Source organism: Aplidium turbinatum, chromosome 7, assembly GCF_918807975.1.
Source record: "Aplidium turbinatum chromosome 7, kaAplTurb1.1, whole genome shotgun sequence".
Classification (NCBI taxonomy): domain Eukaryota; kingdom Metazoa; phylum Chordata; class Ascidiacea; order Aplousobranchia; family Polyclinidae; genus Aplidium; species Aplidium turbinatum.
The window spans coordinates 7,354,126-7,374,999 of NC_137478.1; the positions used below are offsets into that span (position 1 = coordinate 7,354,126).

The 20,874-nt window shown below is 37.7% G+C and overlaps 1 protein-coding gene across 1 annotated transcript; it reads right to left on the minus strand.

Moving 5' to 3' along the window:
* Positions 1–1,657: 1,657 nt before the first annotated feature.
* Positions 1,658–20,762, minus strand: LOC145773705 (kelch-like protein 12). The gene is made up of 12 exons (XM_082584840.1): positions 20,698–20,762; positions 17,343–17,466; positions 14,979–15,129; positions 13,772–14,001; positions 9,209–9,434; positions 8,243–8,334; positions 7,279–7,462; positions 6,445–6,582; positions 5,743–5,919; positions 4,454–4,592; positions 3,486–3,640; positions 1,658–1,890 (listed from the first exon to the last, which is right to left on the minus strand). Exons 1-11 carry the CDS (start codon positions 20,760–20,762, stop codon positions 3,526–3,528), a joined length of 1,641 nt encoding a protein of 546 aa, XP_082440966.1. The 3' UTR covers positions 1,658–1,890; positions 3,486–3,525.
* Between the last annotated feature and the right edge of the window lie 112 nt (positions 20,763–20,874).

Here is a 20,874-nt window from a genome sequence, read left to right on the forward strand (position 1 = left end):
CTGCTATGTCTTTTGGAAACGTCAGGGGTTTGCCATTCGTAGCAATTACTTTAGAGGGCATTGTTGTTTTTTTCTTTTTTATGCTGGATAATTCATAAATACTTTTCCATATTTTGTTGTAATCCTTTTGTTTTCTGTTAGGGTGTTGTGATAATCTTTACGTTTAGCGGCCTCGATAGTACGGTTAAGCCACTTTACATATACAACTTTTGTTAGAGCCAGTAAAGCTTCAAAGCAATCAAACCATCAGAAGTAGCCTACACATCGAATAGCGTTTCAACCAATCAGAAATTAGAGGTACAGAGAAAAAACGCAAATAGTTCTGATCGAAAGTAAATTAAGTGAACGTTCCGCTGTAGCCAGCGTGGCCTAAAGGGTAAGGGCTAGGGAATACATTTCGATGACATAGCTTCGATTTTCACTCCTGTCATAACTCTTCTTTCTTCTGGAATTACCAAAATAAGTTCAAAGCACGGATCAACTCTCTGGCTGAGTGCTAGAATGTTCACAATTGGATGGTAGCCACTTAAACATGTTCTGATTGGTTGACATGTTCTCATCGGGTCTTACCGAAAATTAACATGGTGGCTGCCACACAACTGTTTTTCAGTCAGCAGTAGGCTATACCCAAAAGTGGAGTTATAATAAGAATGTTTTGGTCTTTTTGTCGTCACTCTGCAATATTCCTACAAAGCTAAGTCTTGTATTGTTGTGCCTTGCCTGTCTGACGTGTCTGTGGCACAAAAAAAGCGAACTTTCTCTGGAAACTATATTATGTAATAGTAATGTTATGGTTTTATTTATTGTCGCTCAACAGCTAAGGTCTTTTGGCGATTAATTTTATATCAGGTTTACGATGTCATTACATTATTACCCGACATATTTTCAGTGCGTTATGCAAGAATACAATCGGTACTGTTTTTAAAGTCTTCCATTTGACCCAACGTGGAATCGATCTCAGATCTACCAGCACCAGAACCAAAGGTGAAACCACTTGACCACTGAACAGGTTATAAAAAAAAAGTGGAGTGGGGATCGGGGATTACGAATCCTCTTCAAAACATATATAACGTCACGTAATTCAGTCTAGGGTGTGAAAGTGTTAAATATAAATAAAGTTCATATTGCATAAATTAGGATATGTATACATGATTAGTTCGGTTCCACAACATGTGGAAGCGAGCGGTGCTGATCTGCGCCCCGACATTGTCCTGCAACGTCCTGAGTGTCACGGTTGTATGTGACGTCACTTGCCGGTTCGAATACGGAGCGGATTCCCTTCAAAAAGCCGCCGACAGGAAACACAAGTAAGGCGAGTTATATGTAAACATGAAGACAGGAAGCGTTTGATTTTTATTCAGATTATTCAACGTCTGTTAACGTTGAAACAGTGGTACGCTTTTGCTGCCGGCTGCATAGCTGAGTGGTGAGAGCCATGGTTCGAAAGGTCGCTGGTTAGACAACGCTCAAGATCATGTGGTTGTGTCTTTGGCAGGACACTTAATTTAAAGGTATGCCGTCGATTGCGAGTAGCATCCCTTGGGCTGTGAGCACTGAGCAGTAAGGTGAACTGATTTGCCGGCTCGAGCGCATTCATTGTAGGCTACAGGTTGATGTCTAAAAAGACTGTCATGTAACAATCGCCTATTGCGTTGTATTGTATTTTTGTGACAACGCAGAAAGTGTCTGGCAAAATAAATGAATACAAAAAACCACAAACACATTTGCTTCGAGTTTTCACATTTAGAATCATAAAGAAAAAAATACACAAAACTTAACATTCAATGAAGTGATTGCAATTGCAACACTCCTACACAGCCTACTGAAACAAGAAAAACACTTAAGAATCCATTGATTTCCTTCATGACGTCACAGCAGCAAACAGAACTCCTGAAAACAAAAATCCAAATCAACTTTCAAACTGAGATTACTAATAGTCGGAACAGATTCGTGTAGGGCAGGGCTTCCCAAACTGGGGGTCGCGACCCCCCAATGGGTCGCGTAACGAACTTCAGGGGTCGCAGAAAGTATACCAATTTGCACAAGGTACTGCATATTAACACTTCTATGCCAGATGCTGTGACAGTTATTAACTTTATTAAGAGTCGCGCGTTCAATAGGCTACCCGTATTTTTGAAAATATAAGAGGTGAAATGGAATCGGAGTTAAAAACTCTTTTACTGCATTGTGAAGTGAGGTGGCTTTCAAAAGTCAAAGCTTTAAAATGGCTAGCCAATTAAAGTTGAAAACCGAAATCGTGATTTTTCCAACAGAATAAAATTCAGTCTTGGTCCACCATTTTCGCAATGACATCTAGCTTTTGGAATTATGCCAAATGTCAGATTTGCTTGAAAAACTGAACGAATTTAATTTGTTCCTCCTAAGAAAAGGCATCAATATTTTGCATTGAAATCTAAAATTGATACGTTCATCAAAAATTTAACATCTGGAAACAAATATTTCAAAATGATTTATCTGGAATGTTTTCACTTCGCCTACCGTTCCAACCTAAGTAACATTGAAACCGCTTTGAGACCTGCATTAACAAACACTGAGCCACGGCTGGAGTTGCTTTGTTGCAGAAAGCAGTCACACCCATCACACTGAATAAATGTGTTTGCTTTTTTGTTTTGTTTCCAGTAGGATGCCCATATGCTTTGTTGTTATGGTCAGAAATAAAAAAAAAAACTGAACTAAGAACGGTAAATTGTTTTTGGTTTTCGTTAGATTTAAGCTTTTCAATAAATATCACAAATGTAGGCCTATCGTTTTAATCGTAAGGGGCCGCGAAACATTTTAGGAGATTAAAAGGGGTCGCGAGCAAAAAAGTTTGGGAAGCCCTGGTGTAGAGTATATAAACTGTTATGAAGCCTATTGCCGATTGATATTTACCATGATACAATGTTGTTAACGTATGGATAACCATGTGTTAATACTGGCTAATAACGTATGTATAAACTTGAGCAAAATAGTTAAAAGGTCAAAATAAAACAATAATAATTAAATCCCGGGCATTGGAAGTTCTTATTGCATCCACTATGTATACACGTTGTTAGCTGGAGGTTGACGCATGTCTCCCTTGCATGACACCAACCAAGAAATAATATCTCGAATCAGTGGAAACCTCTGAAATCTAAGCGCAAGCCTCATTGTAGAGATGTCGTAAATAAATGTCAAAGGTCAATGTTTGTTCAGCAATTTCATTCAGATTTTAGCAGTTTAGACTAACACACGAAGCGTGTCAACAAATCTCGGGCAACCATCACTTTGTGTAGCCAAAATATAATGTGTCAACTTCACCATTAAACATGCAAGGATATTATTTAATAGAAATTTTAAAGCAAGCGTCGTTCACAAGTAAAATCAAATGCGAAACTTGATGAATGGATAGTAGCTTCAAAGTTGTATCATGATTCATAAAAATGCTGTATATTGGCAAATAATGATAGATAACGTCGACAACCACTGGAAACAAACCGAATTACCTTATTCCTTGATCACAAAAATGTGATGTACTCATTCATTTCAAATGGCTGTGATGACCGACGACCCGAAATCCAGTTGGGAAGTGTAAATCATACTACTCGAGCAAGACGCCATGTTGTACTCCATTAGAGTGTAGCAGTTATTTCCATTTCTCCTGTGCACGACAAAAGCAAGCGAGTTCAAGTAGTAAGTAAGTCAGGATTTAGTGATGTATGTTTTCATAACCACCACCGGCATGAATTTTTCACTCAAGGCTCTCTTAATGAAGTGCCTCTGCAAACAGCAGGTGCTATTGCATTCCCACAGTAGTTTGCTGTGTTATTGTGATAATTGATGGAAGTACTTCAACCCTAACTCCAACTCAACATTCGGGAAAAGTGCGTCAAAGCCAAAACATACCAGACATGATTCCATTAATTGAACAGAGAAAAGTTATGAGCTTTACCTCAGCGGCTGCAGCGCATATCATATGTTGGGTTAAGGTGACAGGGATGTTTGTTTGCAGGACTGTAGCTTGGCCAAGGTGTAGGTCAACAAAAGTAGGCTATAATATGGCTTCATGACAAAGCCTTGTGGTTGGATACCAGTAAGCAAAAAGGGGCTATGCAATGGTGTGAAATTTAGGTTACCGGTTATAGCGTTAAAAGCTTCTTCAATGCAGGAATCACGATTGCTAACACTTAGAGAACAAACAGTAGATGAACGGAAATAATAACCGGATAAACCAGTGTCATTGAATTTTAATGCAAAAAAAATATTGTAGAAGCATGATACAACTCAGATAATTTTGTATTTATTTGATAGTATTTTATACTAAACCGAAATATAAAAGCTTTATCGTAGAGATTTTTACTTATCTTTTGATTATAGAGGGTGAATTTTTTTCGATAAAAAGTAAACTTTTGGAACCTTGTGCACATTTAACGCACAATCGTTATCGAAATTTTGTATAGATTTAAGCACAAACCTGCCAAAGGCACAAATCGTTTGTCCAATTGAAATGGCGTCAAAACAGTTCATTTCGTAGTCTGAGTCAACCTTCATAGTAGTTCTTACTATCTCTTTTGCACGCCTATTGCAGAAGAGTATATCTTTTCCCATATATCCTGCATTAAGAAAAGCACTGTCAACTCCAGCAAATAATCCCTAATCATTTTGTAAAGTTATAGATTTGTAGACTTAAGACATCAAGATTCAAATGCAGTTCCAAAAAAAATTGAAATGTTATTTTCCTATACGTAATAATGCTTTTGTTCTAAGTGGATATTTTGTGTTATGAAAACTTATGGCTCAACTTGAACCCATTGTGCTCCTCTCCAATATACGATAGTGAAGGTAGCGACGCCTTTAAACAGCCCCAGCTGAGCGTAATCTTTGTGATCACTCTTCGTCGATTTTCTGCTTTGAGCATCAACTACTTTTTTGCAACATTTTTCAAAAGCTTGACACTGCACACAACACTTTAGCGTTCTACAAATCTCGGTTTCCAGAAGCACTAGCCCAAAAAGTTATAACTAGACTTTGACGCCTTATGGACCTACGGCTACCTGGAGATGTAGCCTGATTTGTCACATTTTGCTGATTTGTCCGAATATTGTTATATGGATGAGAGTCTGTAAAACTTAAATTCTTATTTTCACTGACTCGTAATGACAGCATTATTGTTGCCTTGTGGAAGCAGTAAAAATAGAGAGTATTAAAGTTAAAAATGGTTCAATCAGGCTGTTAGCAAGTATTTAACACTAACAGTCTGATTGAAACGTGCTGAATCAAATCGTCTACTTCTGAGAGCCTGATGATGTTAACACATTGTGTCATCTTGGGATGACAGTAAAAAGACGTTAGAATAATTTTTAGAAAGTTTGCTTTAGTTTAGACAGTAAGCAAGAGTTTGCAATTATTACAAAAACTTCGAAATGCAACAAATAAGGTCGCATCTGAAGTTGGCCATGATAGATCTATAGCCTATCACAAAATATTTGGAAGTTAAGACCATTGATAACCCTTTCCTCTTAGGTTTGGACTTAAATATTCAAAAACATGTAGCAGTTGCAAACAGCTGTTTGATTGTTCGCAGCAATGCAAGTAGGCTATAAGCATCTGCCCTTGTCTTCTTTGCATTACTAATTACTTTGCTTTGCTTTTTCATCCTTTTACATAAGCAAACTCTTGAGACGGAACAAAAAATTCACCTGTTAAAGTCTAATAATTTTTGTACGATAGACTACAACTTGAAGACGTTTACGAATAACTTACCAAAAATATATATTCCTGCATCCGTTGCAACAGCGGCATTGAGACATAACTTATGAATTTCTTTATCTTGACCGAATGCAATTCTTGATTGATCGACCATGTTTAATATCTCTGGCGAGAGAGTCATCCCATCTGGACCAGGTTCATGATGGCCACCAAACAAGTAAACCTCATAATCTGAATTATGACGTAGTACATGTAGGCTAATCAGTCACTTTTGCTTAAAATTTTATAATGAAATTTAGTAGGCTTAAACGAATTGTATTAATATCACTTCATATTTTTCTAACTATATAATAACCCAAGAAGGTAGTCAGAAGAAACAAAATTCTGATGAGCAACTACACAAATTGCACGATTACGCAAATTTGAAGGAAGCTGCAAGAGATAGACCACTTGAGAAATTCAATATTCAAAGGTGCTACACTACTTTAGAAGGCCTGATTCTTAAAGCTAAAAAAGCAGGTAATATGCCAGCTGCATATACCCACAACCTGACCTGCCAAGTGATTAGCTGTTTCTGAATGCAATAGAGCTTAACCTGTGGTTCAATTACTATCTCGGTTCTATGTGAAGACCATTATCTTCCAAAACGAGGGATAGTCATGCAGTATTAAACTAGTTGAACTTGTTTGGTCGGTTGAGATAATTACCACAGAATAATTGTCTACTGACAGTAAATGTGATGCACAAGCAACTTACTATCAAAGACCATTGAATGATAAGCACGAGGATGAAGCATTGGGGAAAGATCTTGTTGTTTAGAAGCCCGAACGTTAAACGTTTCGACTGCTGGAGAAAAAGGCTGATCCGTTATTCCACCAGTTATCACAATTTTATCTGCAGCATAAAATTTCATCATGTTTATAAGTAAACAGAATTGCAGTTGCAAGACGAGACGCGGTACCATCATTGTTGCAACTGCGTAAACAATTCCATTTTGACTAACACGTTCTTCAAGCAAATACTTTCCAGTGCTTACAATATCTAACTTCGTTTGTTACAATACGTTGAAAAGCTATTTCTGACTTAAGATATACAATGTCAGTTCTCGATAACTCACGCTTGGTATTTAGGTGATACGTTTATAATACTAGGCTACACTAATCTCAAGCAACTTGACGACACTGGGCGAGTTGGCTCAAAATCGCCACTCTTGAAATCAAATAAGCCATGTTGATGCGCAATCTGCCACAGGCGGAGATAAACGACTGATGATGAATCTCAAGCAATTACACACGTCCCAACAAATTATGGAAAATTGTCAGCTAACGCGCAATAAAACCGCTGGTTTTTCTGAAAACACAAGATACTATACTTTTCTGTAACAAAACGCAGGTTATCCCATCCTTTGCCACTTCATAATGTTTTTTTCATATAACATTACCAACTTATTCCCATCGTTTTCAAATTCCTGACTACTGTAGTGTACAGTATACATGAAGGGTTACTCAAGATGTGGAATATCGACGTTTCAAGTAACGTTGTGGACTAAAATTTAAAACAAGCGAAAGGAAATAGCAGTAAAGTCTTTACCGCCTCTTAAGACTGCTTTGGAATTAATTCGATCATGCAAAGTCCGACCAACATCTTCCCATTCTGCATCCTCTTCCTCCAAATCAAGAAATTGAATCAATCGTGGATCTCCTTTTCCACCAATCAAGTACAAATGATCATTGTACAACACAATACACGAGCCTGATGCATCTTGATCAACATTCTGAAGAAAAATTAGGCTATGTTACATTTGAAATCGATAAGGTTCCAAGAGTGATACAAGAGCTACGGTACCTCCTGATCACAGAGGAAACGATTCTTTATAATCCCTGTACAACATTGACATTTACGACTACTTCTATATTGAAAAATATTATTCCAGACAGCAACCTACAAAATTTCCAGCAACTGCACTTATGCTTCGGTTTTTCTAGCAGTAGGCTATGATAGCCAAAACTGCTTAGCCAAATCTAGCCAAAACTAGTAAGGTTACATGTGAAAGGAAAGCATTTCAAATTATAATATTTTAAGTGTCCCGAAAGGTAGTTTTAGGTTTAAAGCATAGCGATCTATATACACAGGCCTTGCCAGCGTGCGAACTGGGGGCCGATGTAATTTCGATTCCGAACTACCAAGCTAAATTAATGTTGTATCCGTTTGAAATGATGTTTCGAGTTTCAACAAAAAGTCAAATTTGAAGCTGCGCGTTGGCATAACCTCATCATAGTTTAAACCTAGTCATGGTTTAAACATAAGACTCAAAGCATAGTAATTTGGAATTCCGGCAAACCAGTTGAGCAAATATAGTGTTATGACGTCTGGATCGAGCAAACCTGGGATAGCTATTTTTGTGTTGGCCAATAGAACTTAGTGATGTACTTTATTGCCTAAAGATCAACACCAATTGCTATGTTCGTCACAGCTAAAGTTACATTCTGTATTCGAAACGTACGAAGAAGAAAACTTATACCGCTCATTATTTTGTGCTTTAGATTTCTCATACCGGAAGTTGTTTCCACGTGAGGCTGAGCACATCAAACAATCTAATCTCTGTTTCACTGACGACTACAAACTGTATGCGTGATGGTGTAGAACCTATTCGATGAAACAAACCACATGTTAGGTATTTTATAATTTTACAAGTTCCAGTGATGGTCTTTGAAGCAAACCAAGCGTGTAGAAAGTCTATCCCTCTGAGGTAGGCTACAATATTCAACGCTTTGGTATAACTGAAAAGAACTGCTTTTAGTCAGATATTAAAAAAGTTACTCAATTCATTTCCATAATGGAGCCTACATTAAAAATATTAAATAGCTGTAGCGGGGATGTATAGCCGCTGGGACTTGAAGCAATCGCCCCCTCCTAAATTTTACCTTGCTTCTCCAAAGAAATTGGTTTTTAAACCAGTGTTATAAAGTTTTTGACACTGCATTCCATGTTGAAAGACGTTTCATAACTGATGTCTGCATTCTACTGCTATATTTTTAAACAAATTCTTTATTTTAAATATTGAAATGTTTGCACCCCCAACAGTTGCTTTTAATTTGATTGAATCTTTATCCTCAGACTCGGAAAGTTTCTTGCAGAGCTTAATCCTGGCAGTTTCGCATTCTTGTAGATTAGAGGCTTTGAATCGCTGAAGCCCGGTCACTGAGATTGACAGAGTGAAGTTTCCGATTGTTAAAGTGTTGTTGCCGGGGAATTATTCCATTTATTAAATGCCGCTAAATGGAGAGCAGTCCTTAACGTGCGTTGCTCAAGTGCACACCCCGAGAGTCGACGAACCAGCGCTGCTTGATCTTGAAGCTTGTTCGTTCCAGAAGTCGCGCGCTAACCAACTGAGCTATCGGGGCGGACTCTAAAATTTCCTTTTTAGCTACAAAGTAGTAGCACAAATTGTTGTAAAATATGTACCGTACTTGCTTTGCGTAATGCAGTCATTAAATCACTACGCTGTAAAACAACTTACTATACTTGTTGCATGTCTTTTTCCAATATATATGATTGTTCAAAAGTGATTGACAGTCAGGAGATCTCTCAAACAATTCATCTGTTTTTAAGATGTTGAAGTAATGATAAGGTAATAATTGAAACGTCACAATTTTCATTAACTTTGGAAGATCCTTTTCCCTGGTTGGAAGGTCATGCTTCACCCACGTAATTGCTCCGTCATACACAGCTTTGACTTTAAACACCTGAACATTTTGCAACAAATAAACAGCAATGCTTTTATAACATGGAGGGTAAAAGAAAGGACACTCAATTCCATGGGTTCATAGGACGACGACTAGTCACGTATATGACTTATACATTTAAATTCAAAATTAACTGCAGACAGGACGCCACTGCAGTTACGGACTTTCGACCTTAAGGTGTCAGTGCAGTAAACGTAGGGAACGGTTATTGCTATACAAGTAATTCAACATGGAGATTTTTCCATTTGTGATACGCAAGGAACCACATTTGGATACGTTACGCCCGAGAGCTTCCTTTGACGTCACGTGCTTCGCTTCACTGGTGTCACGTCGGAATCCTGAAATCAACTTAATTACGTAGTATAAATTGCGCGGGATTTAGCGCAATCTCGCGTCTTGCTTAAAAATCTAGTAAGTTGAATTTAGAGGATTGTAAGCACTGAATTTTTGTAGAAATGCCTAATCGCCTTCTGGCTAGTGCTTCATACACACGTGGATTTGCCGTTATGTTAGATTGTGTGGTTGTGTGTAGGATTGCAATGCTTACAGTGGTTGTCGTTCCATCGATGACTGTAGGTGCATTAAACCCCCCTTATGAAAAAAATTCTTATGGCAGTATATTAAAGTTGTACTATCCCTTGAAAAAATCGACTGTGTAAAATATTACAAAAATTGGATGAACTCTACCGGGTCTACATTGAACTTGCAACAACGAAAAATGGGGTCATTCTACATGAAAACAGCCAATATGAAGATATCTCTAATATGATACCCATCAAATTTTGGTGAAAAGTTGTTGTTCTATGCCTTGGGATTTTTTTGTTTGGTAGTTTGAGTTTTAGATAAATATCTTAAAGGGTTTGTCCGTGGCGGCTATTTGAATTTTGAGTACCACCCTTATTTTTGACATGAGGATAGCATATAGCAATTTTTGTCATTTTTAGAGCCCCATAACTTCTATTGTAAATGTAATGGAAGACTGACAATTCTTGTGCTAGTTTATTATATAAACTATAGGCTACCACACAATTCAACAATAACAATCAACATTTCTTAACGCATGGGTATTAGGTGGGTCATCAAAATCCTAATTTTTTGCCCTGTATAATATATGTCTAAAACATGGTTATTTGTATTATTTGGAAACTTTGCTTCTGTCAAATTGAGTTTGAGAATTTTGGACCCATTAACAGAGATCTTATGAGGGTCTGAAAACCGTATCAGGATGAAATGGCCCTTTTTTGTTCTTATGTTCAGAGCTCTAAATGACCATGTGGCTGTGGGCATTTTATGGTAATACAGTCTTCCAACTGCCTGTTACAGAGTAACAGAATAATTTATTCACTGCTAGACCATCATAGACACCTTCATCATTGCCACCCAACAAGAAGCACACCTAGAAACCAACTGTCGCCAAATTCGCTCATTTTTAACAATTCGCTCCTTCTTTCCTTGGCGACAGTTGGTTTCTTGTTGTCTTTCCACAAAGGTAAGAATTCAATTGACTGACAAATGCAGCGATTGAGAACTATGTGGCGGGAACTAGTGGTGCGGTACTGATGAGCCCAGCCTCATGGGCGAAACACGTGTCTATCGCCGAATTCCTGCTACACTCGACTGCCGAGAAACACATGTTTTTGGAAAAGTCTTGATGGCTAGTGTGGAGGCTACACCGGTATGGCTAGCGAAACACAATGCTCGCTGTTCTATAGTGAGTAGTCAGGTAGTGCTGATGCCAGGAAGATCGCTCCTTTTCAACACTCCCGAACACTATTGCTTGAAAACCACATCACTCGGTCAACAGTATTAAAAAAGTTTGATCCATCAGCAAGCCTAATCAAGTTTGATTTGAAACCAGCTGGACAACAAACTTTATTGCATATTCTGCTATGGTAGGTACGCAGCTGATGGGCTTTCTTGTAACTAAAAAAAAGTATTTGGCACCAATGGCAGCAGTGGCCGAGTGGTTAGCGCGTTGGGCTCGCAGTCGAGAGCCTGCGGGCAAGAAATTTTACTATAATTGCCTCTACCCAGTGATCGATTTCGAGTAATGGGTAGTACCAAATTTCAGTCATAAGTAAAGTAGACAACTGGCAACAGACGTTGCCGTCGGCTGCAGCGTGGGTCAGGTGTACGTCGGAAGGCGTACACCGATGCATAGCGCTCAAGTCCGCTTTCCCGCAATGCAGGATAAAGATATGAAAAACAAACAAACACCCATGCATCTACCAGTATGAATGGTTGTGGTAACACGTAAAGAACACAAAAAGGGAAAATTTAAGTGGCAGAAATGAAAACGTTGTGATGGTCTCTGGGGTTGACAACGTACAGAGTAGGCTAAGGAATGAAATCATCAAAGAACGAATGCAAGTTAGAGGGCTAGAAGACAAGCTGAGAGACACGCCTTAACTGGTTGGGTCACGTCGTAAAGAAACGAAGATTAAGTCGGAAGAAGAATAAAACAACTGAAAATTGGTAAGAAAGCGAGGAAGGCCAAAATATTCGAAAGGTTATGTGACATAAGGTATGGAAATAGTGGGAGTGAAGGAGGGAGATGCTGCTGACAGAGTAATGTGGAGGACTACAATCGACACCGGCGACCGCACTTGCAGTAGTAGCCAAAAGAATATAGGCTGCACTGAGCAAATAAAGAAAACATAATAAGCTACTTGGGTGTAAGCCTATATCATAGTACCGGTACTGGCTATACGCAATGGTATGGAATAGGCTGGTAAAAGCAACAATGTGTATTATGCATTGACTATATTACACAGCATAAAACAAAAATTGGGTTTTACCTCAAATTTCTTTGCAGACCCATATTTTCTTCATCTGCTCAATGCAGCCTATAACACCTACCATAGTTACTTGATGTTAACTTGCAACTTCTTAAAGTAGTAGGCATAAATCATTCACGCTGGTTGACACTTGGGTGTAACGACTAGATGACCATAAAATTCTCACAGCCACATGGTCATTTAGAGCTCTAAATATAGGAATAAAAACGGCCAGTTTTGCCTGATAGGGTTTTCAGATCCTCATGTAAGATCTCTGTTAATGGCACCACAACTCTTAAACTCAATTGGACAAAAACAAAGTTTCCAAATATTACAAATACCGTATTCATGATTTAAAAAAATATTATGATTGGTTTGGGTATCAGAAGCATTCAAAAATTGAAAAACACTTGTACGGGGAAAAAATAGGATTTTGACCTAACACCCATCCATTAAGAAATGTTGTTTTTGTTGTTGAATTATGTAGTATAGTTTATAATAAACTAGCACAGCAACTGTTAGTCTTCCATTACATTTACAATAGAAGTTATGGGACTCTAAAAATGATAAAAATTGTTATATGCTATCCCCATAAGTCAAAAACGAGGGTGGTAGTCGAAATTCAAATGGACGCCACGAACAAACCCTTCAAGATATTGACAAATTTTCAGCAAAATCTAACGAGTATTATATTAGAGATATCTTCATATTGGCTGTTTTCATGTGGAATGATCCCATTTTTCGTTTTTTCAAGCTCAATGTGGGCCCGGTAGAGTTCATCCAAATTTTGTAACATTTTATACAATTTATGTTTCAAGGGATAGTACAACTTTAATATACTGCCATGAAAAATGTTTTCATAGGGGGTTTGATTCACCCTACTGTATATGAGTGGGCATTTTAACAAGCAACGTGCCTACAGATACGTTCACCCACTGCCGGAGCGGTGAGCTATGCGCAATGCAACAGCAAGATGTCTGCTAGTAAAGTTTGCTGATTCAAAAATCGATCAAGCTTGGAACTGTCATGTGTGACAAAATACTTTGCACAATATAAGCTGTAGGCCTAAGCCACAAAATATTTAGGCGTGTTCTTGCATTGGATTTTAAACAGACCGCAGACTGCGGTACATCAGCGATTGTACCATCTTCAATTTACCTAACCGAGTGGAAAATCTGCCAGTCTTAGATAATGAAACCATAGACTGGCTGCATCCTAGCAATCTTCCACCGTATTCCGAGAACGTCGGAAATTTGAGGTGGTAAAAAGATAGACCCTCGACACCAGAGGCTCATACAAAGAAAAACAAATTTGCACCTTTGTCAATTTAGCATAAAAACACTTATTGTACAGAATAATTTGATTAGATACTTTCTGAAATTAACTGGTTGTTGCAAATTTAAAATACTTCCATAGGTTAAAAAAATGTAACATAGATACTGAGCAATAGGTAAAGGTACTTATACTTTTGAAGTTACACAAATCTGTTTTGTATGCCTTAATGAAAGTATTGTAGTTCTTTGAACTACTGGTAAATCAAAAATTGTTGTCAGACATTACCGAAAATCTTTGATCAATCGATTGGAGGATTGCCTGCACATCATCAAAGCAAAGCTTCTTGAATTCATCTCTCTGGATTATTTCAGCAATGTTATCTTGCATCGTGATCTTTGCTTTGCTGGAAATCAGCTGGCAATGCATTTCTTTGGCCGAAATGTAGAGGGTCAGACAGGTTGATGGGGACACGGTGAGTGTTTTACAGAGATGGGTTGCACAGACGCCTTTTAACTCTAAAAACGAATAACAGTAAAATTATGATCTGCGACTAAAATTGGAAAAAATTTGTTATGGCCGAGATTTTGTAAAACTAACCTACTAGGTTATATTAAGATTTTTAAAAGAAACAAGCGCTCAACTGTCAATCAAAGTCAGGTTGTCGCCACACATTCATCAAATTTATAAATGACAACTTGGAAGTGGTGACAACCCAAGGCCGAAGTAAAACTTTTCCAAAAAAAGGCTTTAAACAACAATCCGAGCCAACGTTATGTCAAATCGAAACAGCAAGCGGTACTTACAGTTACAGACTTACAGTTATGTACAGAAATAAAATTAAGGAAAAAATACAAGTTTACTACTTACGCCACTGCATAAGTACTTAAACAAACTCCCCCTTAGCAAAATTAATGAAATACCCCATTTAACTAAGTTACAAACAGTTGGTCTTAAAAAGAATGCTGTGTAACCGTATGGTGAGAGCCCAAGTAGCCTACAGCATTCGAAAGGGTGCCGGTTTGAGCTCCCTCAATTGCATGCGGCTGCGTCTTTAATAGGACACTTAAAGGCATGCCTGCAAGTGAATGCAAAGTTTGGCTTTTAGCTCCCGCGTCCATTTAATCCAAATCTTTAACAACCCGGCGTAAGGCCTAGATGCAAAAAAAAATAGAAACGCTCGGTCAGGGGGAAAGTAGGTTACATCCTTACCAAAATGAAACTGTCATCAGGAGAGTCATCACAAACAATTTCGCCAATAATTAGTAAATAAGTGTGGTTGGATTTTAATCAGTTATATTATGGTATCTCTAAAACTCTGATCTAAAAACGTTATTTTATTTGCAATAAAAATGGAAATTTTGAAAATGTGAATTAACATGTTTCTCTGCAGGTCTATGTCAAGGACATAGAGTGGACCAATTATTATAAATTGTTACACTTAGAAACATTTGTTAGTATAATTTAAACGTAAGTAAGTGTTAAAGTTCAATACCATCTATTTCAAGGGTATTGGAAATCAGAAATAAATCTTCCATGTGATTTTCCTTGGTTAAAATGAGCCCTGTGTAGATGTATCTAAGAATGCATTCCATTATATCGACACTCATGCTTTTGATGTTGGTGATTGGATATTTTTCCTGCAGCTGTAATACAGAAACAATGAAGCACCTCTCCAAGGCTATATATATTTTTAATAAATTAACTTAGGCAGGGCCGGATTAACCATTAGGTTAATAAGGCTATTGCCTTAGGCCCTGGAAAAAGTCGGCCCTCAATTTTTTCAAGGTTAAGTTTTTGTAAGGCTGATAGTGATACAGATCCAGTACAGTAGGCCTACAGTTTTTGCTTAAAAACGAATGACTGAGTTGAGTGAATACATATGAATTAGAGCCCATTTCCAAAACCACGTGGGCGCCACATTTATCGAAATTGAGTTTAGAGCAGGGCTTTTTAACCTGGGATCGCAAGCCGTTTTTTAGAGGGTCACGAGGCGCTTGAAATTCCAGTGTATTGTTTTCAACTCTTTTTTGCCAGAAAAGATTAAAAACTGTGTTTTTTTCGCAATCCACCATTCCTCTACTTGAGGTTATTATATCGTTTAAGCTTTCAGAAGTTTTAAGGCTTTAACTGGTTATGCGTCAATTCAAAGCCGGCAATTCAAAGCGGTCGATTCAAAGCGGTCAATTCAAAGCGGTCAATTCAAAGCCGATAATTTACTTACGATAAAGACAATAACCCTTACACTAACTCTAACCCTAACCATTACCCTAACCTATGGTAACCCATAGTGACCTCTAGTACCCTAACTCTAACCCTAACCTTAACATTTCGTCTTTGAATCATCGGCTTTGAATTGTCGGCTTTGAATTGTCGGCTTTGAATTGTCGTGCTATACCCTTTAATATTAGGAAAGCATTCGATATTTTTCACCAAGTTCTTGTACGTTGCTTTGTGCAGACTAAAGTTAAGCAGTAACAACGCTATGGCAAAAAAGCAAAATTATGTAGAATCTCAAGTTATGCAAAACATAGATTTCTCAGAATCGTTTTGAATGGCATTGAAAAAATTAGTGTCGACTATTTTGTTTGAAAGTTCTTTCAGCACCGCAGGTGCACGCATTGATAAACTTGATAGTTAAAAGTAGGCCATGCATCACCAACCATCTCACTGAAATTTATTTTTAATAAATTCATAAAAGATTGCAATAAATTCAACCGCTGAAAGTACGAAAACGTAGATTATTCTCAATATTTTTCTCGTATAAGCCTTCTAGCTAAGCTTGATAAAAAATGGAAATAACAACCGGAGGAAATGTAATAAAAGCCGAAATAACATCGCAAAGAAACGTTTTTCGTTTCGGAAATTTAGGCTACGTTGGAACAGCAAAACTAAACATAACTGGATATCGGCATGAATTAATTTGGTTAAATTTTGCATTAAATATGCTTTTGTTAAATACTTTTAAGGAGGTCTCGAGACTACATTGATTACTTTGAGTGGGTCGCAGTGGGAAAAAAGTTGAAAACTCCTGGTTTAAAGTGTCATTAGGTAGAGTATTACCATATAGGTACCTACTATCCATTTCTTTCCAAAATATTTTCCATCTGCTTCAAACTTGACACTAAAAATTGTGTTTGTTTCCCAAACCAATTACGCGCCATTTTTCTGTTATGTTTATGTTATTTTGCAGGAAATAATTTCGATTTTTCAGGTAATATTTTGATTACTTTTTGTAGCTTGGTTCGCAAAATTAGGCCCTTCTCTAGTAAGCAGCCTTAGGCCTACAGTACCCTTAATCCGGCCCTGAACTTAGGCAGTAGCGTTGATAAGGTAGTCCAGTTGATACATTTGGACCCAAAACTGTTCCAGACTAGCCTACCGTACTAAAAAGTTAACAAATGTAGCTTATTGCTCTGTGCCATGATTCACTTTAGCATACTGTCATTTCAGTATTTTTAACATTAGATTACATTTCCTACATATTTTATAGCCTACTAGTTACGATAACAGTCAACCCTACTTAATCAAATCGCAGCCTCCCGTTGCTGTGATGTTCTTATCATTTTCTTTTTTTTTTTGATCTTTTCAACAATTTTCCTTTACTTTGTGATTTAATTTATCGCAGATCTTTTTCCGCAGCAGTAAATAAACATCTCTCATCTAAATTAATGCAACATTGCTCGTCTCAAAATATTTGCTTATAATACAGTAGGTTGCAATATTCACTTCAATGAGACAGCGTTCTGCTTTAATCGGACCAGTTTGATTTGGCCCTAGTAATGTGATCTGATTGCGCGGAGTTGACTGTCTATGAACAGGCTGACAAGCATATTGCAGTGTATGACAATCACAATACCTGGTCTGCAAATAACCTTCTAAAAAAAGGTGAAGCTTTTCCAACAATGGTTTTGTGAACAGGAAAATCTTCTCCATAAACTTCTAGTATTGCGTCACACGAGGACTCCGACTCAAATCGCTCTCTAAAAAATCACAACTTTACCATTCATCAATACAAGCGTGTATTGAAATAGCACAAGTAAAGTACGGTATACGAAGGCTACCTGAGGCAGTCTTAACAAGATATTTACAGTTATGCTAATATTTTGTTTGCTTTGGACATTATAAAAGCCACTTTGCAATGTCGTCTGTCAGTACATTTTTAAAGGTCTTTTTTGAATAAAACCAGGGATTAAGAACGAGTTGTGTTGCAACTTTAAAGCGGTAGACGCCCAAACCTTGTCCGTTCAAAACCAGCCCGATTTTGATGTAACAAAATTAGCCTAAAACGCTTCGAAATCAACTCATTTTGGGAATAGTATATGTAGACTTATGATCAAAGAAACTATACCGTAGGTTAAAGATATTTGAAACTAAAAAAAAATGATAACTATAGGCTACGCCCAAAGGATATAAAGGATATAAGTTATCACATGGCAAGTGATAAAATCTTTAAATTTCTTTCTTTGGTTATGTTCTATAAGCAAATTAAATTTGTAAACATCGCGTTGATGAGTTTATAGAAAAAAACCGGCTAGATCACAAGTGGGAAATATTTTATTTGACAGACTGATCCCTATCTAATTGATTATCTTCAATTGGGACAAGTAAATGGCAACTAGGCTATTTCATTCAGGGCTGGAGAATCGGTAAGCTCTAGAACAGGGGTCACCAACTGGCGGCCCGCCACATTGTTATGTGCGGCCCGCGGAAGGTATCAGCGTACCAGTGTAACCAAAAATACTTTTTTTGAGTAGTTAAAGAGCATGAAGGCAAAAAATACTTTCCGGGAAGCATATTTTCGCTTTGCATACGATTCCACCGACCGACCAATCAAATTGTAGTTCTAGGTGGGGGTCGTTTAAAGTTACTTCAATGCGATATCCAGCCACATTGTCCTAGTGATTGATTAAAACGTCTGTTTTCGAATTTCAAAATTATCTGTGAGCATAGGGTTGCTTATTTTAAGTTTGTAAATGTCATTCAAACACTAGTGTGCGTTTCACCGTTATTGTGTTTCACGAGCAGTGTTCCCGTTATGCAAGTTTTTGTTGGCAAAATAGGTCGGTGTGCCAACTCAATTTATAATAAATTGGCAAAATATTATATATAAATTTAAAGACTTTTTCTGGTTGTATTATGAAAATATTTATCTTAATAGGCCTACTGCAAAATATTGTTAATCAACAATTCTTGCCATGCTGATAAGCACCGCAAGTGACAGTTTTCTGATAATCAAAGAAAGACGGTTTTATAGACTCTCACAAAAAGGATGAAAAACCAACTCATTGTTTTTTTAGAAGGAACACTGTTCATGAATTACGATAGAAACGTTTTTTCGGTGATTTCCACAAGTAACGCAGAATACTGGGTACAAAATGCGTTCTTTTCTAGCATACGAATCAACCTACCTAACATTTTATTAATGCGGCCCGCCACAGCTCTTCTTAGTGCCAAAGTGGCCCGCATGCAAAAAAGGTTGGTGACCCCTGCTCTAGAACATAACCGTAGATTTGACAAAGCAGCATGAGCTGCAAGGAAAAGAAGTGCGTTGGCTTCGAATGGGTAAGCCATTACACAATTAACAAGGAAGAGAAGCATAACATGTAGTCTAAAGTGTGAGTTTCGAAAACGGAAAATTAAAATTCCTTTGTTGTTAATTCTATGTCATTCTATGTCATGTTCTAGAGTTTACCTGTGAAGTCGGGCAAAAATTATACTATGACGCAGACTCTAGTGCAGACATGGGCAAACTACGGCCCGCGGGCCAAATCCGGCCCGCCGGCTCTTGTATTCTGGCCCGCCGGATGTTATCGACATGTTGCAAGTTTTATTATTGTGAAGTTTCAATAGGAGGATTAGATACCTCTTGTCTCTAAATAGCGATACAATGTAGAATGTAATCGGGAAAGAATGTAATCGGGAAAGCTGATGAATTTCCTGAGCTGGAGGACAGAGATTGGCTCTGTGATTTTGCTTTTTCTGTCGATATATTAACACATATGAATGAGCTGAATGCAAAGCTGCAAGGGAAAGAACTCTTCGCTCACGATATGTACACAAGCGTTACGGCTTTCAAATCAAAATTGGCTTTATTCTCAGCACAAATGTCCAACAATTCTTTTGTTCATTTCCCCACATTACTGACGATGAAAGAAGCCCCTAAACATGCAAATAAATACAGCAAATCACTAAATGATTTGCACCACGAATTTTGCCGTAGATTTCTTGATTTCGAAAAACTCCAAAAACCATTTCAGATTATTTCGGCTCCACTTTCACAAGTCGCTGCAACAGCACCACAAGAACTGCAGTTGGAATTGATCGATCTTCAGAGTGACTACGTTTTAAAGGAGAAATTCGAAGCCCTGAAGCTAAATGAGTTTTACGCATCGCTAAGCAACACCAGATTTCCAGAAATTCGAAAGGTGGCACAAAAAATGCTGGTATTGTTTGGTTCCACATATATTTGTGAACAGACGTTCAGCTTGATGAATTTTAACAAATCTAGCCACAGGTCTCAGCTGAGTGATGCGCACCTCAAATCTATCCTGACTATCGCCACAACCAAAATGATGCCAAATTTCGATGCTTTGGCAAAAAATAAAGCTTGACAATCCTGTCAGACGTCGTATTTAAATTCGATTTTGTTTTTTGGTTGTATTTTTCAGTTATTTGTTAATTTAATCTTCCGTTTTTTTTGTCCCTTTGTTATTCGTGTGACAAACTATATGTAAGTGGCGGCTCGATCACTTGGCCCGCCAGTCTAAGAACAAAATAATTTTGGCCCCTAATTCAAAAAGTGTGCCCACCCCTGCTCTAGTGTGTCCTTTTTTCTTTTTTATAAAACTTAATTTTACGCTGCGATCGTTAATGAAACGATGACTTTCACAAAAACTGACAACATGCACTTTTATCTTTTGGTCCTAAACTTTTAAAGCACAATATAGAGAAAAAGAAACAATATTTAAAAGATAATGGTATTCATCATCTGTTTGTATCAAACTGGAGTCGGAGTCGACCTTTTGAACGACTCCGACTCCGGACACGACAAGATCCTTTCTACACCGACTTCACAACCCTGTAATGGACTACCCACTTAAGCTATAACAAATCTGAAAATTTCCAAACTATTTAAGCTTTCAATCAAGTAACTGCTGGAAGCAATCATGATTCAGAGACGATGCAAACGTCTAACTTCGCAGTGGTCTTACCTGTTTAGGTCAGCCATAAGTTCCTCCGTATAATCTTCGATTTTCAAACAAAAACCAGTGGCCATTGTGAATTTTATTTTTGCGGTTACGTCCAAACACTGAAGCAGGCAACTTGAAATGAGTTGAAGAACTATTACATTTGTAGAGACCTGCCCGACTCGTTGCAAATGGTTTACA

Bases quoted from the DNA above. Each gene is read 5' to 3' on its own strand.
- LOC145773705 (XM_082584840.1), bottom strand. From the start codon at position 20,762: ATGGCCACTGGTTTTTGTTTGAAAATCGAAGATTATACGGAGGAACTT. The intron at 14,002-14,978 runs GTATTGAACTTT...ATTCGTTTTTAG, and splicing joins CAATACCCTTGAAATAGATG to AGTTAAAAGGCGTCTGTGCA. The intron at 4,593-5,742 runs GTAAGTTATTCG...TTCTTAATGCAG, and splicing joins TGCAGGAATATATATTTTTG to GATATATGGGAAAAGATATA.